This window comes from Ursus americanus, chromosome 29 (genome assembly GCF_024610735.1).
Source record: "Ursus americanus isolate L20-20 chromosome 29, mUrsAme1.1.p, whole genome shotgun sequence".
NCBI lineage: Eukaryota > Metazoa > Chordata > Mammalia > Carnivora > Ursidae > Ursus > Ursus americanus.
Window position 1 is genome coordinate 29,586,030 of NC_142155.1, and position 25,117 is coordinate 29,611,146.

Here is a 25,117-nt window from a genome sequence, read left to right on the forward strand (position 1 = left end):
AACTGCTTCTATCTGGAAGCAGCTAGTCGAGTGCACTAAGGTGGGGCCTGAAAAGGTTAAATTGCCTCCTACGTACCCATTTCATCCCAGGAGCAGTTGCTATCACCAGGCTCGGTCTGCTCGATACCCACAAAAGCCTGTTCCCTTTGAACAAAGGATCGGTTGCTACGCTTGCCCTATGACAGATGCATCTGGTTGAGATATCTATTCTCGTAACCTAAATTGCGAAGCATTTTCCAAAACCCATTGAGTTGCAGAATTTTAAAAATGTATTTTGATTGCCAGATCTGCAAATTGGGTCAGTTTTCCAGGGCCTTATGCTTCCCTCTTTTCCACTGGGGAAGAGGAAAAGAAGGCAGCCAGCAGCTGGTGATTGAAACACAATTCTCCCTGGCGTGTGAGCCTTGGCTACCATCTGTGTGTTATCCTGGCCATGGTCCCCTGGCACTCGCCGCAACGCCTGGGCCGAGGCCCGCCCTTCCTGATGGCTGCCCTCTGCACTCCACCAACGACCAGCGTGAGCCCACGGCAGCCTGCACCCCTCGCGGCTCTGGATGGGTTTTAATCATCTGAGCCCCAGGAAAGTCTGCGAGAAAACAAGAGGAGGTGTAACTCTTCCCGTTTCACAGATGGGGAATATCGGGCTCAGGGAAGATGAGTGACTTACCCAATGACACACCATATACAGCGATCTTGGATCTTAATGTGTATCTTCTGTCTCTTGGTCTACTGCTCTTTTCATGGAAGTACATGGCTGTAAATATGTCAGTGAGGAAAGGAGTCTGTACAAAGCTGTTTGTCCGGGTCCGCAGACCCGCGAGGGTTGGATTAATGCAATCTGATACCCAACTTGTTAAGAGCAGTGGTGATTAATCTAGTCACCAAAAAAGTTCATCTTGATCATCAGCATTATAGAGGTAGCTGTCAAAAACCAGTGCGTAAGATGGGACACGTTATGTGAATATCCCACCTTATGCGCTATATTCCTATAAAAGACTATAAAGTACGGCTTATATATTTGTGACTAAGTCCGGGATTTTTCATACTAATGAGTCATAGTCCATTAATATGCATCACGAGGTCAATTTAATGGGCTGCTACCAGAATTTGAAGGAAAAATGGGTGAGATAGGATAGGATCGAACTGAAAATATCAGAGTGTGATGTATTTAGCAAAGGTAAGTACTGTACTCTGGATCCTTTTGTTCATTTCTTGTGTACATGTTATTCATGCCCCTCCCGTTGTTCTTCTCTTTTTGTCATGTGACCTTCGAAACAGGGTTTGCTAGTTCTGTCTATGTTTGATAAACAAATTCTTGTATCTCTAAACTATCGTATTTACATTTCAGGCAAAGCAACTCAATCCTAAAGAAATGCAATCCCCAAGGAGAACCACATTGTGCTTCATGATTATTGGGATTTATTTTTCCCAAGCTACACTGAACTTGAAGTTAGAGTCTATCGTTCATCCCTTGGTGAGTACACCTATGTCAGCTAAATTTTTCCTTGTCAAATTTTTCTGATTTCCTGGGAATGTCACAGACGGAAATTGCTTTAAAATAAATCTTTAAGGCCCTTGAGAAAATGTTGCAAATGCGGGGGAAAGGGTGAACATAAATGGATGTCAGTGTGTCTACTGGGCTACCACTTAGCATACTCTGACATTTGTGGTGGTCAAGGGAACAGCCCCCAGCCTCCCTCCTTAACTAAATGGCCACCTTGAGGCCTGAAACTCCACTCTGAAACTGACAACAGTGACTAGAAGGCAGATGGTGAGAGTGGGCAGGACGCATGTTCTCAAAGAATTCATTCAAACTTGAGCATCAGACTAGAATGCATTTCAGAAGGGGCGTGTGTGTGTGTGTGTGTGTGTGCGTGATAATCACAGGCTGATAGAGCCGATGGGGCCACAGATGTCATTTAAACGTCTTGCTGACAGATTATCAGGTGGTTTTGTTTTGGCTTTGGGAAGTTCATGGGATATTAGCTTAACGAAAGAGGGTGATGAACATTCCCTTACTCCTTATGGGAATTATTAGTTACTCCTTCCTGAGGCCACCCCAGACACCAGAGACAGGGCATGTTACTCGTTATGAAATCTTGGGAAACTGATGTAATTCTGTGTCTCCATTTGTTCACCTGTAGAACGATGATAATAGTACTGATTTCCTGATTGCTAGGATAATTGGATCAGTTAGTATTTGTGAAATGCCTTAGAACAGTGCCTGGCACGCAGGTTTTTTGCTATTATTATTTATTGGTCCCACTGTAATGGCATCTTTTGCTACCGATTTTTAAAAAAGATATCTAAGTGCTATTTTATTCGGTCACTATGAGAGCTCATTGGTACTTTCTGGCATCCTAGAATGTCGCTTTTTGCTCTGCTTTGTACTTCTTCGTTTTAATTCTTTGTCATCTATTCCAACGATCAATCCTGGTGTTTGGTAAGATATTTATTTATCTATTTATTTACTTATTTATTTAGAGAGAGCGCGGGCAGGGGGAGGGACGGAGGGAAAGGGGGAGAGAATCTCAAGCAGACTCTGCATGACTCGATGTCATGACCCTGAGATCATGACCTGAGCTGAAACCAAGAGTAGGACGCTCAATTGACTGAGCCGCCCAGGCGCCCCCAGTCCTGTTTTTATAAATGTGCTTGCCTGATCTTTGTTCTTTGTTTAGCCTTTAATGTAGCACTTCGTGTTAATGGTTCTCTTACAAACAACATGGGCATGAAGTTTTTTTTCTTTTAAACCAAACCTGAGTAAATCTGACTTTGATTTGGGAAGCACAAATTTATTTACATTTAATGTCATATATAAGACGCTTGATCTTACTTTCAGGATTTTCTTTTACGACTTTATGCACTTCCTCCTCTTTTCTGTTTTCCTGTCTTTCATTTGACCTCGGTTTTCTTTGTCCTTTTCACTATTTCTTTCATGACTTGGGAGCTATACACCGTGTGTCTCTTCTCCCAAACTCCAGTGTGGGCTTCACCTCGTGTGACTGTATGCGGCAGCTTGCTCAGATAAATAGGAGAGAAACACTTACCTTCCTATGAATTCACAGGGTCAGTATAGTGCTCTAGTTACTCAGGCCTGGGCGGGCGGGGCGGGGAAGCCTCAGCATGAGGTCATCTCAGCAGTGGGGTCAGCTGTGCCTCTGTTCCAGGCTTTCCTAGCACTCATGGCTGCAGTGGTGCCCTCTCGCCAGGCCAGGCTGGTCCTCACTGCGGTGGTCCTAACAAAGCCCCTCCATCTGTCTGGGGGCATAAGCTGGTCAGGGGATAAGCCAGTGACTTCCCAAAGTTGCTGGCGGAGTTCAAACTCTGTCTTCCTGGGAACTCCCACCACCACCCCAAAAGGTCCCACATTTCCTCTCTAGATCTGCCTTTGAGATATCATATCTTCATACAACCCAAAGGCAGAAGACTCCCTCATTTAGAGAGATGACCTTGAACCTACCTCATCAGTTATCCTGCCCTAAGCAGGTGCTCAGTTCCCAAGGCTGACCTTCTACCGTTTTAAATGCAACACGTAGTGATGAGCTTTTAAAAACTGTTGTGGTAAACATGCACACAATTTATCGTCTTAACCATTTTTAAGTGCATAGTTCAGTAGCCTTAAACAGACCCACATTACCACGCAACCCATCTGCAGAACTTTTTCACCTTGCAAAACTGAAAATCAATAGCTATTAAACAACAGCTTCCCATTTCCCCCTTCCCCTGGCTCCTGGCAACTGCTATTCTACTTTCCCTCTGGGACTCCGACTACTTTAAGTCCCTCATGTAAGTGGAATCATCCAGTATTTGCCCTTACGTGACTGATTTCACTTGGCATAATGTCCTAAAAATTTACCTATGTGGTAATAGGCGTGCGAATTTCCTTCCTTTCTTAAGTCTGAATAATGATCCATTGTACGTATATCCCACATTTTGTTTACCCATTACCCATTCATGGACACTTGGGTTGCTTTCTAGGCTATTCTGAATAATGACGCGGCTCTGAGCATGGCGCACAGAAATGTGGGGTGACGGGCTTTCAAAGTGCGATAATGTAGCTTGTCAAACATCAGTGTGCGCATTAACCCGTCTGCGCACCTTATTAAGATGCAGATTTCAACTCAGGAAGTCTGGGGGGCGGCCCGGATGCGGCCTTTCCGACAGGTTGTCCTTGTTCCGGCTCCAAAGATGGCGCTTTGAGCAGCAAGGTGGTGGACCCTCAACCTCAGATTCCTGGCTGAGTCTGAAGCCCAGCTCTGGTTAGCTTTGGAAATTTCTTCAGCAAGTTTCTTCATCTCCCTGACCCTGTCTGCTCTACACATTATGAGAATAAATAGTATCACCTTCATTGGTTTGTCGTGAGGCTTAGACATTCTCACACACGAACATAGGCCTCAGCACAGTGACTAGCACAGAGCAAGAGCTTCCAGATTGGGGGGTTACTTTTACTATGCTAGTGCAAATAAACCTGGATTCATACACCTTTGTGAGGATACATCCTGACAAGAGCTTTGAGGAGACAGTTAGCCAACCGGAGGCAAAGATGGTAAATTGGAGATTCCAAGAAAAAGAGGAGTGAGTGACGGGGCCTTGGTGAAGAGGAGTGAGATCTGGCGACCTCCAGGGGCCTTTGGTGACCACGTTTTTTGTCATCCTGTTCACTGGGATAATGTTTTCTACCCCAAATATGCCACTTCTCATTCCTGATGGATTGTCCACACCTACTTCAGGCCCCCTCTCCTCCCCATACACAATTATTTGAAAGTCATCACGTCCAAAAGGTGGGGCATTTCCTGGAATTGGTGACCTTGTGTCTTCCGGCTGAGACTTGGCCATAAGGAAATCCTCTTTGGTCAGAGGTGACCCTTGTCCTCAGCTACTCATCTGGGTACCTCTACATGGATAAGCAGAGGGAGGCCCCCTAGAGGTTCTGTTTTCTCGTCTGAAGTAAATACTTCATCTGGCAAGATCTATGCTCCCCTGTGAGTTCTCCTCAGCACCCAATGTTTAAGAGAAAAGGCAATTGTCAGAGTCACAAAGGTCCCTGAACTGGGGGTCACATGAGGACTCAGGAGGGCAAGGGTGGCCTCTGGTGAGCCCCAGGCTGGCTGGACACACACCACTTCCAGAAACTGTCCAAGCATTTGGTGTGCCTCAGAACATTACTTTCCATCATGTAAGACATTGAGCCTTAGAGTGAGTGAATGCCTTTTCCAACTACAAAGGAGAGGAGATGCTGGGATTCGGTGCTGGGTGGGACTCTAGCATTTGTCTTGGTGAAATCCAGGCAGCCCTTCTCAAATCTGGGAGGGCCTAGGGTATTCACCATCACCATCACCACCACCACCACCAAGGATCTCCTCTGAGACTTGATCGCTCTTAGTTTTTCCTCCATTTTCCCCAATGATTGCAGAGCTTAAACTAAAAAAGGAGGTTATTCTCACAAGAAGCTGTCCATCTTCACTGGACAACAGAGGCAGCAGGTGACAGAGCTGCAGGAGCAACACTTGGCAGGGATGTCCCCTGACACTTCCAGATCATCACCATCAGGATGTGGAAAATAGCTACAAGGTAGTGCTTCTCGAAAGACAGCCTCATGTTTGGAAGGCAGTTTCTGTCACCATATCCCAGCCCCACTAAATTGGGTTGGGGGAGCTGAGGGAAGGGATCCTCGTGGTCACAGATTGAAATGCTGTGTACCAGAGAAATGACTGCACCTTGATTTTAACCTCAATTCCTCAGTCCCACCGGGGAATGGAGAAAATGAAATCGAGACCTTGGAGAGCATCCCAAAGGTGACCGCCAGTGGTCACCTTCTCCTGGGCTGAGTCCCCCAACCACAGCCCATGAAGAGTGGACAGAGAAGCCTTCCTGGTGGCTCCCCGCTCTCTGCCCCCAGGCCCCAGGGAGGATGGACGCAGGAATGCAGTGGAAGACCCTTTCCTTCTGCCTGGGCACAGAGCCAAAGCAGGCTCCAGGGGAAGCTGGACAGGAACCAGCCCTATGCATTGACTTTGCTCCTTCTCAGTTCCTGTGCATTTAAGTACGGCGAAAATAAGCCCACTACAAACGAAATAGCAACTGGGCTTCTGAAATTCCAATCGTCATGCATCATTCCTCTCTTTGTTGCTTCAAGAACGTTTATGCACTGTCAGGTACATGGATGGCCCCTCTACAGATCGCCATGGATGGGAATACTGTTGTTGGAAGGAAAGAGGGGCTAGGAGGAAGCAGCAGAGAAAGAGAAAGGTGTTGGGTAAGAGACAGTGGGTCACTGAGACAGACTGGGGTATCTCCTGATAAGATCATTAATTGCCTGTGAAGGACAATACTCTGGAACCAAGCTGGCTGAGTTTGAGTCCTGGGTCTGCCCTTACAGGCTGTGTGAGCGTAGCTAAGTCATTTGACCTCTCAGCAACTGGGCTTTCTCATCAGTGAAACGTGGATAATAGTAGTATCTATGTCGTAGACTGTCAGGAGGATTGAATACCTAAGCACACATCAGATACGTAACAGTGCCTGGCACAGGGGTGTCGGGTACATCCCAATAATTATTATTTTGGGGGCACTTGGAGAGCTCAGTCGGTTTCGCTTCTGCCTTCAGCTCAGGTCATGATACCAGGGTCCTGGGATCGAGTCCCGTGTCAGGCTTCCTGCTCAGGGGGGAGCCTGCTTTCCCTCTCCCTCTGTCACTTCCCCGGCTTATGCTCGCGCACGCTCTCTCTCTCAAATAAATAAATAAAATCTTTTTAAAAAGAATTATTATTTTAATTATCATTATGATGAGAGATAACTAGAAACTACTGATAGACCCCAGACATGGTAGAATGAGCTCTGCCTCAGTGGTGTTCATAGGTATGTGGAGTTTGTGGCAAAGGACCCCCCCCCCCCCACAAAGGGTACGGGTTCTCTGGCTCTTCTATTGAGTCTTGAAGGGAGTTTGCTTTGGGAAGCACATCGTAGCAAGGATGAGCTGCAGAGCCCAGGTGAGGTCAAGGTGTGGTTACAAGCTGCAAATTTGGCAGTGATCCCAACAACAAAGCCAGTCAAAGTCAGTTCTGAAACAAAGAAGCTGCATGATGCCAGGAAAAGAGCTTTATAGAGACCAAGTAAACGGCAGTGTGTGGGTGAAGAGGTTCATGTGAATGGCGCCCCTAGAACAGAGTGACGTGTGGTCCCAGAATGGCACTTACCACGTCACCAAACTATTCTCAGGACTTTACATTCGTTAATTATTTGATCCTATGACAACCTCATGAGGTAGACTATTTTTATCCCTGTATTATAGATTAGTGCTGAAGCACAGAGAGGTTAAAGCACTTGCCCAACGTCACACAGCTGTTTTATAGCAGAGCTAGGATTTGAACTCAATGTCTGCAGAGTCCTTGCTCTTAACTATTCTACTGTATGATACAATTCAAGTTCATAAGGGGCTAACTCTGTGTCACATAGCTGTTCATTTAACTCTCATAAGTGTTCTATGAGGCCAGTAGTATTATTATTACCTTTTACTGAAAAGAAAACTGAGGCTCAGAGAGCAGTTCCTCAGGGTCACATAGCTAGTACCCAGCCTTGCACCCAGGCACTCTAGAGCTAGCCCTCCCAGCCCTGCCGCAGGAAGCGACAATAGAACCACCCAGAGGAAAAAGACCAAAGGAGGAGAAAATGACTTCTAAGCATGCACAATCTAAACCGCCCTGATGTGGCGGAACGATTGGGGTGGGGACAGGCTGAGCGCTGAGGAGAGGTCGTGAGACTGGTCTGGGAGGTCACTGGAATGACTCAGTCTTAGGCAGAGAGCACAAGTTAAAAACACCATGATTTATATTTCTTGACCCGACTCAAACTGCAGGAACTTGCAGAGGCTCAGCTATGGTGATTTGGGGTTCGGCTCCTGAGTCTGAAGAGGGGTCTGTCACATTAGAGAGTACCTGCCATCTACAGGGCATGGGGTGCTCGTGGGACCCGAAGCCCTCAGCTCAGCTCTGACATTCCAGGGCCTGTGAGCAGAAAGCCAGGGAGAAAAGACATCTCTAACGCTAACTGACAGTTTCCTAAAACGTTCTTGCAGATTCTCCGTGAACGTGAACTAGAGGGGAAAGAGCCACTGAGGCAAAAACGAGCAGGTACGTACGTAACCTCTTGGCTTGGCAGTTTCTTCTAGCAAATCCGAGCAAATAACATTTGCTGTAACTTTTCAAACCCCGCAGTCCACATAATTCAGTCTCCAAGCGCATCAGGGTTCGATTTCTAGAAGTAATTACAAGGGAACTCCATTCCCTACTCTACCTAATGACATTGAATGGATCTTAGCAACACATTGTAAGCTCCTCACTTCCTCCCTCACTGCTCTCCAGAGATCCTGAAGAGTCCATTCCCACCGGCTCTTCCTCAGCTCCCTACTTCTTCATGCTAACCTTTCAAAAGCACCAATCTGATTCCACTATTTCCCTGCATAAAATCTTTCACGGGCTCCCACTCGCCTGCTCGAGTCTTACCAGACGCCACGTGATCCTCCCCCTTGTTCTCCTTCTGTTTCCTTTCACATGGTCGCTGCCCCACCTGCCACCCTACTTTGTCGTCTGGGGAACTCCGGCCTAAGTCTCCATTCTCACGGGCTCCTGCCGTGTACGGCTTCCCACCGATGCCCCAGACAGGGAGGGGGGCTGTTTCTCTGGGTTCCCACTGCCCTCATGACATTCCCAGAGCACAAGATTTGTCCCAATGCATTGTAATTATTTGACTTCCTGTTTGTCATCCCCGGGAGACAGGAGTTCTCTTGAGCTCTCTTCATCTCTGTAGCCTGGCATCAAGCCCGGTTTCTTAGTAAATGAGGGAACAAATGAAGAGAGCGTATGTCCCTGTCACAGCTGCCCCTCTGTGAGTGGAGGATACGTTCCGGTCGTGGAAAGTCCACTGCCTTAGTGTCTGTACCAGCTCTGGAGAATGTTGAACTTCTTAACATTTAGGGTTATGACTGAATCGTGTCCAGGTGTGCCACGGCTTGGTCTGTTCAGTCTTGTGGTCCACAAGAGCCAAGAAGCTGCCAAAGAGAGCGGGCTTTCCCTGAGGCCAGGACAAAGGTGTCCGTTAGAGCCTTTCAGAGCAGCAACCAGCTCCAATTTTGCCCATTGCTCGATATGACAATTTGATCGTATTTTATTAAGGTCTCGAAATCTTCATTGGAAGGTCATACCTTCATTTTTTCTTCTTTGGCCATTCTTTCTTTCCTGCTTTAGCTCTGTTTTATATCCTTAGAGACCCTTGCTCTCCCACTCCCCTCCTTCCCTGAAGCGACCTGAAGCACGCAGACTGCACTCTCTGTGCTTTTAAACAGGCATCAGGACATCGACTCCAGTCCCTGAGTCCTCTTGCAGCCTGTGACAGGAACAGAGCTGGAGATGTCCCCGTTCGGTATTCTGAAAGACTTTTCTTTTTAAAATCGGACTATTGGTGGGTGAATTCCAGCCCCGGGCTTCTGCCAGGCTCTTGCAGGGCTCAGGCTGCCAGCTTCCTCTGGGACAGTGAGTGACCATACAGTTGCAAAAGGAACGTCTTCCTGTCCTTCCGGGCCCCGCTGTTTATGACCCGTGGTGACATTGTGAGAGGTTAGCCTTTGGGGAGGAAACCACTTCCACATTTAAGGATTTGACATCCCAAACTTTTCCAGATGTGCTTTCATTAAAAGCAATCACGATGATGATAAATTACCATAAAAACCTGTTTTCCATTTATTATGCACGATCCTCTGTGCTTTTCGGCCTCTGGAGTCATTTGGGAAGTGTTAATGACTCAAGCCCTCATCGGCAGAAGATGAATTGGCTTTGGTACTTTTACAAAATCACCAAAGTAAGAAATGGCCATGGAAAGACCCAGGTGCTAGACCACACCGAGCTGGGATATGAGTTGCACCAGACAGCACTGCTTGCTCTCCAGGAAAACCATGAAAGAAAGCAACAGAAGGGTTACATCAAGCAGAGGCCTCATGGAGGTGTCTGTGTTCTGCTTGCTGTATTAGTCAAGTGAGGTGATAGGATTAAGCTTTAATTTTTAGGGTGATATCCCCTTTCACATTTATATCCATCCCCTCTTCTGGGGACTTCATGCCAGAAAGAGACAAACAAATGTTCCAAGAGAAAGAGGATTCTCAAAAGGGAGGTCCTTTTGAGGCACTGGATCAGATCTTTGGGGTTTGGGATCGAATCATCTTTAAAAGCAGTATCAACACTCACATTTATGCTCAGACCACTATGGACTTCTTCCTAAGTTACTTTGGTCAGCTGTATAGCTTCCTTGGGCTCTTGACACACACACACACACACACACATATATATGTATATATATATATCGTATATATATCACACGCACACACACAGACATACATATGCATACAAATGTATATACGAGTTATTACATTACAGCGTTGTTGAGGTTAAATAATATTATGTACATATTATTTAAATGTTATTGGGGTTATCTAGTTTATTTGCTTTTGGGTTTTTTTTTTTTAAATTAGAAACACAGATTTATTTATTTAAAAATAATATTGCATTTGAAAGAGCCTGGAATATCCCTGGTACAGAGAAAGTCCCATATAACCACTGAAGGCAGGAGGAGGAATGCCATGAGATAGAAGTTAGTGTTTTTGGAAAACTATTTCAGAATTCTATTGGGGAAGAGACGTCTGCACAAAAACCCGGAGGCCAGATGCCAGAGGCCAGAAAAAGGGTGGATCTGCCAGTTAGAGCAGAGAGGCTTCTGGGGAGCAGAGGGAAATAAGAACGGGACAGAGTATCCAGTTATGTTCCGATTACACTAGGAGCTGGTTTCTAGAGCATCTGAAAAGCTGGCACAGAGGAGGGACTGATGGAAACCACCTGAAGTGAAAAGTAGCCAGATGGTTGTGACTGAATGAATTAGATGGAGGAGTCAGGGCTCGGGAGTCCAGCAAGGGGTTCAGCAACGTGGACCATCACTGGCCCTGGCCCTGCGAGGGAAACAGGAAAGGAGAAAGGGGAACACTTGTGAAAAATATTACAAGAAGTGGATCAAAAGGACTTGGAGACAGCTTTGACGTGAGTTGAAGGTAGCAGTGACCACGGGACACGGTGAGCGCACAGACCTGAGAGTCTGGGGGATGTAGAGACCAGAGGTAGAACCCGGAGTTGGAATGGAAATCTCATCTTGGAGCTCTGCCAGTAAGCTCCAACTTTAGTCTGAAGGGTCATCTTCCTAGGGGAGTGAGAGTGGAAGTTTCTTACTAGTTTGCAGTAACACAAAAGTGCTCTCTGGGTCAGTTGGTGAAGTTCTCCATGCCAGGTTTCTGAGCTTCACTGGGAATGTTCTTGGGTCCTGGGCAGAAAAGTCCTCATGGATTCTTCTTTGGCTTCAAAAGGAATAGCGGATAACAGACACATTTTTGAGAAAGGGAGATCCGGGGTGTCCTATCCCTGTGCTGGAGGCGCTTCCTTGCTCATATCTACCTAGTGAGAGAATTGGGTTGTTGGCTGCCAGTGTGGGAATCTGGGTCTTTCTGCAGACCTGGCAGCCCCAGCATGTGCTGGCCCTTTTTCATCCAGGTCCAGGAAATGCCATGCATTTTCCAGGTTGAGGGACAGATTTGGGGGGTACTGTGGCCTTAATCTTCCTTACGATAGATACGGCATTTAGTGTGCTAAGCAGGTGGGGTGGTGGCAGAGAAAGGTGACAAAGCTGAGGTGCTCTCAGCCTGGTGTCTGCGTTTGGTTGCAGGGTTGACCTTCCATGTGTGGGGAGTGCTTTTTTCTTTTAATTTCTGATTAGTGTAGTGTGTCTGTTTAACCATCTCAAAGGTGAGACCTGATTGGAATAACATTAGCTTTTTTGACCTACCAGCGGACATCTGCTTGTCATATAACCATCCCATTTATCATCATTAATAGTCTTATTTCCACCTGCTGTTTCAGACTGGCTACTATATGCCAGACAATTTGCTAGGGGTCTCCATACCCACTCCTTAGCAGCAATTCTGCAAAGAAGATATTACCCCTGTTTTACAGAGGGCACAGTGTGGCTCACAGAGGTTAAATGGCCTGCCCAGGAAAGAAGGTATTCCACCCCACCTCGCTCTGGCTCCAGAGTCCGAGCTCGTGGTGCAGAGTTCTAGTTTTCAACACGTGTTCCTGGCTCTTGCCTGTGAGATTCCAGTCCATGATTATTAGAGCAGCTTTGTAGGGTAAGGCGTAAGGAGCACTGTCTTCATCTTAGTAGAAGAAGAATTTATATGGCACTGACTTCAATGACTTGGGTATACGACAAACCAGTAGAATTGAGTACTTTCTCCAGACTTTACAGCCCAGTGTTCTATGACACACTGTACCGCCCACCCTCCCCTCCATCGGCACCTGCCAGCGAGCCCCAGCCGGGGGTTCTGGTAGTTTTCCCTTGCGTGAACAACCCTTTCTAAAACCTAAAGGGAGGACAGGATCTTCTATCTGCTGACAATGGTCCGATAGGATACAGGTGCTGCTGTCAAATTGCTACCTACTAGAATACTAAGAAACAAGCCAAACAGGGATCTTTTAATATTTACCTGTTACGGGACTAAGGGTGAGAACAGCAGAGCAAATCTTCAGTGATAAAGAAGCCTTGTCCCTTTGGGTCGAGAGAAAAGTCACACCACCTCATTTCTCTTGTGCAAAGTCAGCAGGCTTCATTCTTTTGCAGGTGGGAGATTAATTTACACATAGACTTAGGCTCCAACTTCTGAGAAGCCGTAATTCCCATTAGAGTCGCCAGGCAAAAAATAGGATTGTTTGCTTAAACAGCTGTGATAAAGACCCAGAACTACTTGTCGCAGTTTGTGGCCAACTTTCCAGAAATGTGTCTTTAAGATAAGTGCTGCGGGGCGGGCAGCGATTTCTGGGAAAGGAGAGGGGAAATCCTGGTTGGTCTGTGTCTCTGGGCCTGCCGATAGGCGCCATGTGTGACATCGATGACACCTGGAATGGGGTACCTTCCACTTGGGGCATCCGTGAGTCAGAGAAGTTCAGGCAAATAACACAGAGGCCGCAGGAGCCTGAGAAAAAGCAAACACGTTCAACTCTCTGAAATCAGATGGTCTGGAGGCAGCCGAGGAGGAGCACGGAAGGGCCTCCACAGGACACGTCACACAGAGGTGGGAAAACCGTCCTCTGTTCCTCCTGAGTCCCTTGCAGCCTGGAGCAGGACCAGGAGCATAACCCTTCCCAGCTCTGAAGGCCTCCGATTTGAGAGAGGCCAGGCGGGCAGGACTTGGCATTTTTGTCCCACTCTGTGGGCCTGCCTGGGGCTGTGAGCGGAGTGTGCCTCTGGTCCCATCCACAGGCGGGTCACGCAGACACCTGAGTCTGACTTTCCTTCAAGTCAGACACTCGCCCTGCGGCCTTGCAGGCACAGGGGGCCCGGTGGCAGCTCCGAGTGTCTTGCCCGTGGGGCAGCGACACTGGAGACGAGAAGGAACAACCCGGATCGCGAGGGACATCTTCTTGCTGTTCCTCGGACAAGCTGTGGAAATCTCTGCCTCTGGGCTTTTGTGCTTATTTTCTCTTCCTGGGGGAGTAGTCCCCGAAGAGCCACACACGGCAACTCCTCATTTCATTTGCATCTTTGCTCAGAAAGGTCTTGTCTAACCATTCTACAAAAAATCCCACTCTACCCTCATCGTGCCTCTCTGCATGCTTACCTTGTTTTCTTTTCTCCATGCCCTTCAGAACTGCCCGGCACTGAAGTTTCAACTTACTTTTACCTCCCGCATGAGGACAAAAGATCCATGGAAGGAGAGCCTTGCCTCTTTTATTTACCCCATGTCCCCAGCACCTGGCACAGTGCCCGGGAAGCAGGCACTCAATAAACACTAAAGTTACTATGAATCAACAGATTAATAAATTAAGGCACAAATGAGTAAACCTAGCAAGACTTAATGTTAAAATCCATGAGTGCCAACGGCAAGGGGTCACGCTGTGTTCTTCCTCAGTGTGGATTTCTAAGATATTTATGATGCTGAAACAAATAGAACAAAGTTTTAGATAATTCTTCCATTTATTATGAGTAATTTTGCCTTTGACTATGCTGTTATTTTAAAATTTACTTTGAGAATTGCACACTAGCTCTAAAGACACATTTAATAATAATGCCTGATTTTTTTCCTTTTTATAGTACAAAGGTTTAGAAGGGGTTTACAAAGCGCTCACCTTCATTATCTTCTTCCATTGGAATTGTGGCAGGGAATGGTTAAAATAAAACTCCAATAAAATAAATTGGAGTCCAGAAAACATGATTTCAAACCCCAGTTTTTAAGTTTGCTGTTCATGGGGCTTTCACCCATTAAAGCTCAGTTTAATCATCTGCAAAATGGGTGTATGCATATTTTCCTCATGACCCCGGAACCTACCGTGCGGTGAATAAATGGCAGCTGCTGTTATGATTATTACTTTTATTATGAGCGCTTTGATCTATCCGGTATGACTGAGAAAGAGGTGAACACGTACGCTTGGAGACCACCTGATTGCTTACCTCTGTAGGAACCGCAGCAGGAGGCATCTAGAAAAAAAGAAAAGGCAAAGCAAAAGCAAAAACAAACAAACAAAAAAAAACAATAAAACACACACACACACACCCCCACACACACCAGAAACAAGTTTAGGTGCTACTGTTGGCTCTCCAGGATTACCTCCTTAGTTTCCTCATTTGGATTAAAACATTAAATCCCAAACCTGCCTCATCACCAGGATCACCAGCGGGAACTGGAAAAAAAAATACAGATTTCTGGGCCTAATCCATACAGATTTTACTTTGGCTCACCTGGGTTGAGGCTCCAAATTATCCGTGTGTGGTGTACTCTCCAGGTACATAGCCATCAATCAAGTATGCGGACCACTGGAATAGATGACTCCCAGGGGCAAGCCGGTAGCCTGCTGAGTTATTACGGTGTTGTTGAGCCCGTTTTGAAGAATTGGCCATTGTCATGCAGAAGACATTCCTTCTCTAGTGGAGGCCCCCATCCTTACCAGTCTCTAGGGAGAAGTGTCGCTTAGGTGGAAGGTTATTCTGAAATTCCTTTAGAAGTTGAAGAACATAAAAGGTAGACGAGGGGAAGAGGTCCTTGGAGGCTGGTACTTTCATTACAGTTGCACAAATCCCCTAGAAGAGAATTTGCTAAAGTCACAGGAACTTTCCTCTTAGTATGTTAAGCTTTTGGCTCAGCTCCTTGTAAGTTCTCACCAGAAGGACCGCCTTGGTTTCAGTGGGGAATGAAGACATCGGTGAATCACCATGTGCTTTCCAGGCACACGTTGGTTCTGCAATTATGTCTGAAAAGAATGCAGAGAAGTGGGCTCAGGGACGAGCAGTAGGATCGGTGCTCGGGTGGGCGCTGATGCCTTGCTGGGCTCAGACCCTGGGAGCAACCACACAGACGACAAAGGGGGGGATGTGGGATTGTTATTGACTTCACTCTTCCAAAAAGCCCTACCGTCTAGGATATCCTGTTTACATTCATGGGAGGAGATAGACTGCCTATGGCAAAGAGAATCTTGGAGCTGAATCCGCTAGAGGGCATAAACATTGCTGCATTACTTTTCAGGAAAAAGAAACGTGCTCCAAGGCAGACCTTGTAAATATCATGCAGCCGCCCTCTTTGCAAATATTCCCAGCAGGCAACATCCCGTGTCTAGAGCTAGAATCACATAAATTAAGATGAACAGTTCTTCCAGGAAGCTTGTTTTTATCACAGAACCATTGGAGAATCAGAAAGAAAACAGGAAAATTGAGGCATCGCCACGGTATCACGACAGACTGTGCTTCTGCATTGGGTTTTGAAAGTCACCTTGTTCTACTTGTAATTACTTTTTTATAAGTAGGGAGTATACTTTGAGATATATTCTTAATTTTAAGAAAATTGGCAGACTTTTTTTTCACAGTTTGAGTTCATTTCAGCAAGTTGAATGACGCATATCAAGATGAAATAATTCTCAGAAAGATTGATGAATAAAAGCAACTTCTAAGGCAGAGTTTATCACTATAAGTAAACATATTACAGATTTCTATAACAAAAATTTATTCATTGGCGTTTCCCATAACGAACTTCCTCTATTTTAGTGCTTCTCATCAATATTCCGTGGGAAATTTTAAACAAATCTGCCAATCTTATGGAAAAATTCTTTGCCCTTTTAGAAAACAGATCTAGAACTTTAATTTACGGCAAAATATACATCATACTTCCAGATTTGACTTAAATTTTACAGTAATAGTTTTGCAAGTATTCACTGACCTTTGCCTTATTTGACTGACAAGATAGAATAAGCCACAGCTTGTCTTCTCAATTCATCCGTGTAAAAAATTCTCCTAATCTTTGAAGGTTCATCCTGAGCTATGCAACTAGCCCTTGGCTTATGCTCCTGATATGTGTTTCAGCCAAAAATGAGCCAGAGATTCTGGCAGGGACAGAGAGGTGAATGTGTGGCTCTCTCAAGAGGGTCACAGTTTTAACCAGAACTGATTGGGCATATATTTATTATGTGGTGAGCTCCATGCCAGGTGGAGTAAAGCCATGAGAACTGAAGGAAATAGTTCCTGCCCTTGAGAAGCTTACAACTAGTGAACCAGACATGATGTCATAGAGGAAACTATGAAAGAACATTCTGGTATGTATATTGTCTGGTTTGCCTGTGGTGGGTATGTGTTGGACATCAAAAGACTCCAGGACGCCAGACAGTCAATCAGCCTGGAGACAATTTGGAAAGGCAATGAAGAGCTGGAGATACCTTTTATTTTAGATTCTAACTTGTGAATTTTGCTTTCATTGAGTACCTGTCATATCTCTGGATGCCAGAGATATACAGTAAGAACTAAGAGCCCATCTTGTGTGCATAGGCGAAGAGCAAAGGGAATTAACTGGATGACTTTTCCCGGAGGTCTTCAAGCCATGGATAGGTCAGGTCTCAAAATACACGCATGTCAAGTGAATGGTGTTGGAAACACGCTGACTCATTCCTCTGAGTCAGGACCATAGCTTTATTGTCTCAACTGTTGCCAAGGTCCCCTTCCTAGGTCTCCTTGCTTCTATTCTTGCCCCTTCCGGTCCAGTTTCAACACAGCAATCTTTGACCTTGGATACCAAAGAGGGTGAGAGAATGGAGAGGAAGGACAAGTCCTGAACTTAGCCTATGACTCTTTCAAATGGCCAGAGACCACTACACTGAGACCAGACAATAGGTTGCCTTCCTCCTTTCAATGGTAAAGTCGTGGGGCATTTGGGTGGTGCAGTTGGTTAAGCATCCAACTCTTGGTCTCGGCTCAGGTGCTGAGATCAGGGTCCTGAGATCAGGGTCTTGAAATCAAGCCCTGCATCAGGCTCTGCACTCAGCTCAGAGTCTGCTTAAGATTCTCTCACTCTCTCTTTCCCTTTGTCCACCCCCCGACTCTCTCTCTTAAATAAATAAATAAATATTTAATAAATAAATACATAAATAAATAAATGGTGAAGTCATAGAGAGAGGGAACACCATGTAGGGGACATTTGGTGCTGTAAATTGACAAACTTCTTTTTCTCTTAAAAGGTTCATAGAAATCCCTCAAGGCTGACATGTCCAGCATCCACATAGTCGCATTATTGCTTTTAAATGTTGAACTGTCCACCATTGTCCCCCTCTGCCACCCGCAGTGAGTTCTCACAGCTTCCTGTGCTTTCCTTTCAGTCGCCTCGAGCAGCCCAGGCCCGGAAGAGTACACCGTTGATGTGGAGATCAGTTTTGAAAATGCCTCCTCCTTGGAGCCTATCAAAGCTTACTTGCACAGCCTCAGTTTCCCAATTCAAGGGAACAGCACTGACCAAGCCACCAACATTTTAAGCATTGAGGTGACAACAGGTGAGTCAAAGACCCATTGCTTCAGAATGGAGGGCTGAGCATATCAGGAGAAAGGCTGTGTGCACCCCTTACTATTAGAGCAGATTGTGCTTGGTAAGCAAGTGAGATGACCCAGAAAGGCCTGAGGCATGATTTTATGACTTCACAGCCTTCCAGAATGCAGCCCCTATTGGCAAACTCTACAGCCAGTTTCCTTATTTCAAATGGTGGCCAGATGTTTGCTTGGTGGTTTGTGTATCAATTGTCACAAAATATGTCCCAAGATACTGCCAGGTCCCTCGTGACAAACTACTGGGACCCATTCCTCTGGGTAACCAGTAGGTACATCAAAGAATGGTTCAGGTATTAATAAGTGGCGAGTTCCTGTCATTCTGGCATCATAGGTCAGGAAATAGAAACCAGATACGTGTCTGCATTGGAAGCTAGACATAATATAGAAACCCCCAGGCTATGGGATTGGACATTCTGGTCACTGCCTCCCTTTTGAGGTTATGCTAGGTGTCCTACTTCTCAGGCACCCTCACCTGGGAAGCTATGATAGGGGACCCCTTGGTCCTAAACAAAGTTACTGTCTTGCAAGCACTAACAGATGTTGCATTTTATGATTCTAAAATGGAGGAAAACATATAATTCTTGTTTTTCAAATATTTTTTTGAATTCTCATATTTCAAATAGGCCATCAATATCATCTAGGCCTTCCAATTTTTATTCTTAATATATGCTAGTGGAACCTGAAATGGTTGCTTCATAGCTCCCTTTGGGTGCCCCTTCCCGCCAATGCTGAAGCACAGAACCGCATTAATGTTCACGGATTCACAAGAGCTTGGGGGGCCCTCCTGTTTCAGGAACGATGATTTGACGGCTTTCTGTTGGGTAGTCACTCTGTGAGCCTTTGCCTAGGAGCTGATTCCTAGAATAGACAGCACCCAGTGATTTGACTTTGATTGAATTTTAGAAAAAAATTCAAAGTACTCTGTTTCCGGAGCATTTTCCAATGTCCCCAATGGGATTAGAAGCTGTTTTGGTTGTTCACATTTGACTAGAAATGTAAAAGGCACAATCGTTTTTGTACTCTGTGTGTATCTATTGCTGCTTAACAAATTACCCCAAAACTTAGCATCTTCAAACAGCAAACATTTATTGTCTCATATAGTTTCTGTGGGCCTGAAATTCAGGAGGAGCTTATCTGGATGGCTCTGGCTCAGGTTGTATGAGGTTGTAGTCAAGCTGTGAGCCAGAGTGGCAATCCTCTGAAGGCTCGACTGGGGCTGGCGAATCCACTCTGAAGCCCACTCATGTGGTTGTTGGCAGGACTCAGCTCCTTCGTAGCTGTTGGCTGGAGACTTTTGTTCCTCACCATGTCAGCCTCTCCATGACACGTCCTCATGTGGTGGCAGCTGGCTACCCCCATCGCAAATGATGAGAGAAAGAGGGGAGAGAGAGAGAGATCACAGAGGAGAGCCACCATGTCTTTTATATCCTAATCTCAGAGATGATATATCATCACTTCACCCTATTCTGTTGCTCACACAGACCAAGACTAGTACAGTATGAGAGGGAGTTACAGAAGGGTGTCAATACTCAAAAACAGGGGTGGACAGGGACCATCCTGGAAACTGGCTACCATACACTTCATGTCCAGGAATCTGCTCATCACGTTATCATTGTAGGCATCCCCTAAGACAGTCAAAGCCATCATCCTTTAGGTGGCCATGCCTGATAGCATGGTGATGCAGCTTGGGAATCACGTGACTCTCATGTAATACTGTTGAACCTCCCAGATGGCACTATGGAGTCAAGTTAGGATCTTCTGCAAGTATAAATACTTACAGTCTAGAAATGTAAGGGTGGTGACCACCTTCTCTCTTCTCGCTGTTCTGGTTAATGCTAGTCTGCAGACCTACTGGAAATGAAATCTGGTGCTCCTGTGAGACAGGCTACAGGTGGCCTCAGGAAAGGTGCCTCCAAAATCTCACTTGTCAAGAGCATGCCAGCGCCCCCACAGGGCATCGCTGCGGTTGCCTTAAAGGACTACCTTCCAAGGGACCTTTCTGCCAGCCCCAGGGAGGTACGTACCTGTTCGTGAAACATTTCCTTGTTGAGTGGCTATTTGATATCAACTCCCAAATGTTTCTGTGTCCTCTGTGTGTTCACGTGCTAACATGAGATTTTAAAATATTGCCTTGCGTTTCTTCAACAGATGTCACGCTAAGAATGTCAGTCAGACTCAATGTGGGCTTTCAAGAAGACCTCAGGAACACTTCCTCCGCTCTCTACAGGTCCTACAAGACTGACTTGGAAACAGCGGTAGGTTTTGGCCCCAGGAACTTCTTAACCAACGAGTTCTTTGGGCTGAACTGAATCTGTTGCATTTACAGTGGCTATTTCGCTTGAATCTGTCAGAATTTATGAATGTGGACATCAAAATTATTCCTATACCCCTGGGATGATGAATAAGGGAGTGCTTGAATCAAGTACCGTTCAGGGGATGATTTGACATCAGCTTGGCCTATGGGTGGGACTTCCTCCCAGAGTAGAATTGATTTAGAGATCTGGTGGCATCAACTCACTGAATCCTATTCAGAGGGCCAAGAGCCTGGTCTAGAAGTGCCTGATGGTGCTTTTCTATTTGTCTTCACACACCGCCTGGATGAAGCCCATATCATGTTTAGGGCACATCAGCCCAGGGCTGGTCCTGAGGGTTTCAAACCATCCTATATAAGAGGTACCGAGGCAGTCTCGCTTACGACAGATTTAAATTTAATCATATAAAAATAGAGACTCTTCCCTGAGCGTTAACTGTGTGCCAGACACTATGCTAAGTGCTTTATATTGGATTAATTCATCTGAGCCTAAAGGCTTTGCTTGAGTTAACTTGTTTGGAGTAGAGCTTTCCAATTGGTGTGCTACAGATTATTACAGGTGGCCTGAGAGAATGGTTTCCCTAGTTCTCTGGGCAGCCAAGGCCCTGCCTCAGGCCAGGAGCGCCTCCGCTTACCCTTCTACACCGCAGAAATTATTTCCATTTTCCATGGGCGCCATGCTGAAATGCCGAAGAGCTCTTGGACATCTGACTTGTCTATCTGGCGTGTAATGGTTCTGTACAGCCTGGGAAGCTTCCTCACACACACACCGCACACTCAATTGTATTCCTCGCAGGAAAGAGAGAGTGGCTTATTAATCTTCGGATCCCACCCATCCGCATACTTGGCACGGCACTCTGCATGCACGGTGCTTAGCGTGTAACATCTAATGTGATTTGAATCCAAATGAATCTCCTGTGGGTTGGTTTGCAGAGAAACCTCCCCATTTTCTTTGCTAGGCATTTCCCTGAGTATAATTTTTTGCACGTTTAATCCAGTGTTTGCTTCTCAGAGAACCCAGCCTGACATAGGTAGATGGGAATTACTTCTTCAAAAATCTGTCTGTGCCAGCACTAAGAAAATAGATAGGAGAAAGATCTCGCTGGGGTGATAAAGAATATGAGCTTTTTACTCTGCTTTAAATCTTTTGACTTCTGTCTCACTGGACCTTGACACGATGACACTTGTCTTGTTTTCCAGTTCTGGAAAGGTTACAGTATTTTACCAGGCTTCAAATTGGTGACTGTGACAGGGTTCAGGTAAGAAGCTATAATTGGGTCATTTCTACCCAGTGGCAGAGACCAACACGTTAGTGAAGAAGAAAAAGCCCATTGGGGGGCATCATGTGGGGCTTTCAACTAGAGCAGTTTGGTGGAGGTGAAGACAATGCTGGGTTGCTGGGGCTTAGAGAGGGAGGCGATGCTGAGAACAGAGAGTTGCTCCTTACAGATGTACCTATCTAGATGGAAGGTGAGCAAAAGCCTTGTGTTTATTCTATGCGTACAAGAACTTTGCAAACAGATATGGGATAAGTTTGCAGTCTAGAGAGTTCTGAGATATAAAAATGAAATAATGTCTTGCGCGATGCCTTTATTCAAGAGAAGTCGTCCACCAGCCACAAGCATACAGTTGCACGCTGCTATGTGAGTGGCTCCCCCTGGAGTTGGGCACCGTGGCAGCCCTGAGACGGTTAGCTCGGGGTTTCAAAAAGTTAGTTGCCAATTTTAAAAATAAGGAATATTCAGGAACAGTCAGGATTTTGCCTTCACTGGACATTCAACGTATCTGGTACCCTGGGCCTGCATGGCCGTGTGACAAATCTCTGCGTTGTACCTGCCACCCTACGACCAGCTTCTGTGATTCACTCCACTCACTCTTGTCTGGCTGTTTTGTTCATTTATGTTGCCTGTCTGCAGACATTTGAGGGTGTGAGCCTTGCCTCAGGCTTCCGACTAGAGCTTAATAACAGGTTGATTTGAGTGAACCACTGAAGGTAAAAGTACCCAGGCTGTTCCTGCCATTTTGTTTCTCCCATGCAAATAAACCATAAGGATCTAGACTCTTCCAGGTCAGTTACTGCCTTACTGAACTGAGTGATCTCCATCCAGGCCCGGAAGTGTGGTTGTGACATATGAGGTCAGGACTACAACACCATCCCCCGAATTAATGCATAAAGCAAACGATCAAGTAATGCAGAACCTTAATCAGACCTACAAAATGGACTACGGCTCCTTTCAAGCGGTTACTAGCAGTAAGTAGGACATCTCCACATTTTTCCTATACATGGACTTTACTTAGATATAGTAATGGTATTTATCTTTATGCTTAAAACTAGGAAATTGCATTACCATGTCCTCCACGGACAGAGACTGTGTGGTTCCGGGCACAGTGGCTTATGTGCCCACCCCTCCCCATCTGAGGAGCCAGTGCAGAGCCCTCCAACCAGGCCAATGTCACTGCAGTTGCGGGGGGGGGGGGGGCGGGTTGCAGGAGAGAGAGACTTTATAAGAGGCTCACAGAACCATCTGGGTTTATGGATTTTTTTTTTTTTAAATTAGAAGGCCCCAAACATCCAAACACTAACATCGTGGTGGGGGTTGGGATATTCATGAGATGCACTGATATTAAATAACTGATACTGTTATTTTAGGGCAGGAGTTCTCTAAGTGTGCCCCCCAGACCAACAGCATCAGCACCACCTGGAAACTTGTTAGAAATACAGATTCTTGGGGCGCTTGGGTGGCGCAGTCGTTAAGCGTCTGCCTTTGGCTCAGGGTGTGATCCTGGCATTCTGGGACCGAGCCCCACGTCAGGCTCCTCCACTGGGAGCCTGCTTCTTCCTCTCCTGTTCCCCCTGCTTGTGTTCCCTCTCTCGCTGGCTTTCTCCCTCTCTCTGTTGAATGAATAAATCTTAAAAAAAAGAAAGAAAGAAAGAAAGAAATACAGATTCTTAGGGCCACCCCAGACCAACCAGGGCTATCTGTGTTTCAACAAGTCCTCCAGGTGATTCTGATGCATGGAAAAGTTTGAGAACCCCTGCTTGGGATCCCATAGAGCAGTGATAAAATCCTGGGGTGTTAGATGTTCTCCCCCATTTTACCAATGGGCACAGAGCTGTGTTCTGTTGTGGGATTAAATGGGTGGACATATTGTTACTTGGGAAATAGGAGAGCCGGCTGCGCGGAGACTTGGCGGGTAAAAATTTGCTGGCGGATGTTCTCGCTAATGCGGGTCCGGGCCCCGGGTGGTTCCTCTTTGGAGCAACACTGTCCCCCAGCAGGGAGGGCTCTGAAAGGACTGTCGCAGGCACACCTGGGAGAGAGGCGCCCTTCTCAGGGGTTAAGCCATCCACACAATAGATTTGTAAGTTTTGTCTTCACGTTCTCTGGTAGTGTTAGACACCAGATCATTTTTAAAAACAAAATGTTGAAAGATACATACATAATCGTAAGAAGGTGCTAAAACATAAACAAGAGAAAAAGCACAATAAAAAGTCAGAATACATAGACATCAACAACAGAGGTGAAAACAGGAACATTAAAGGACGTGCCTCCCATGGAAGGCACCCAGTAATGCCACCCCTCTTGACCCTACCCCACCCCCACCCAACACATGGTTTACCCCCCAAAATTCCTTATGCTTATGGTTCTGAAGGGGGGGCATGGAAGAACATCAGGCTCTAGTCTAGGTAAGCTTCGGTTATGATTACCCCTCCCCCCAAATTTCAATCGTGTTGAGGACAGTCAACCTTACGAAGGAGTCAGTATCCGGCGGTGTTACTGATCAGCGGCTGACTGTCGGTCCAGATACATGGTGCTGACAGCATGGTTCCCAAAAGCGCTTTGGAGTTTGTGGCTTATTCTTCCAAAGAGCAATGAAGTCATTGTGAACGGCGCTCAACACCATTTCTACAGAGTGTCTGCATCCGTCTCTGTCCTCCTTGGCAGACCAGAACGATTCTGTGATATGCATAGCCTCCGAACGATAAACAGAAACGCAGGTCATGTGCATTTCGCAGGAGAGCTCCCCCGTCATCCTGCCCTCCACAGCGTTGTTGCTATTTACCTAGAGTATAACTGTCCAAAAGGTCAAGAGACTGGGTTTTGTTCTGCTTTAATTATAATTATATTTGGGGACAGCGGAGAGGAAGAGAACAAGAAAGAAAAAAAAAGCTGAACGAACGAGTTGGTATCAGAAAGTGATTTGAAATCTTTACGAAATACCAAGGGCACAGGGCAATCCATGTTCAGAATATTTCCATTTATTTGGTCGTATATTAATCCTCAAAATAATTAATGTTTGATTAATTAGCAGAGGCACTTAACCAGAATGCCCCTTTCTTTAATCACTGCCCATAAATTCATGGTCAATGCCATAGAACCACATGATATCAGCAGTCTTACTAATCATTATTGCTAGCGGTAGTGATGATGAAAAGAGACACATTGTTATTGTATCTTTTCTGTGTTAAGCCCCGCATGTTACACAAATGATGTCCTCACATATCCTGTGAGATGGGTACTGTTATCTCCACTTTACAGGGGAGGAACTAGAAGCAGAGGGAGGGTAAATAATTTGCTCAAGAACACATAGTAACATAAGTTTGTATGACTTTTGAGTCAGCTTGGTACATTAAATAGTCCTAGAAGGCCTAGTTTCTTAACAGTTGGGTGTGATATTTTAAAATCTTGTTTTATTCAGGAGCCTAAAAAAAGTGATAAGAAATATTTAGATCCCTTGCTATTTTGACTAGAACATCGTAGCTCCCAAAATTAATTTTATGGTGCTGTGCTCCCGTGATGACAATATGGAGAGGGTCTGGCCTGAGCATGGAGCCCATGCAAAACAGCCCTCACAGAGCGTCCT

The 25,117-nt window shown here is 45.9% G+C and overlaps 1 protein-coding gene across 4 annotated transcripts in view; it reads left to right on the forward strand.

Moving 5' to 3' along the window:
* Positions 1-25,117, forward strand: part of ADGRF5 (adhesion G protein-coupled receptor F5) — a 100,395-nt gene that overhangs the window by 42,823 nt on the left and 32,455 nt on the right. For all 4 annotated transcript variants that reach the window (XM_045801823.2, XM_087857044.1, XM_045801832.2 and 1 more), the window contains exons 2-8: positions 1,349-1,474; positions 8,075-8,129; positions 17,718-17,888; positions 19,780-19,956; positions 20,089-20,195; positions 21,452-21,510; positions 22,360-22,502. In XM_045801823.2, the coding sequence (XP_045657779.2) occupies positions 1,373-1,474; positions 8,075-8,129; positions 17,718-17,888; positions 19,780-19,956; positions 20,089-20,195; positions 21,452-21,510; positions 22,360-22,502 (814 nt within the window). In that variant the 5' untranslated portion in view covers positions 1,349-1,372. The remainder of the gene's footprint in view (positions 1-1,348; positions 1,475-8,074; positions 8,130-17,717; positions 17,889-19,779; positions 19,957-20,088; positions 20,196-21,451; positions 21,511-22,359; positions 22,503-25,117) is intronic.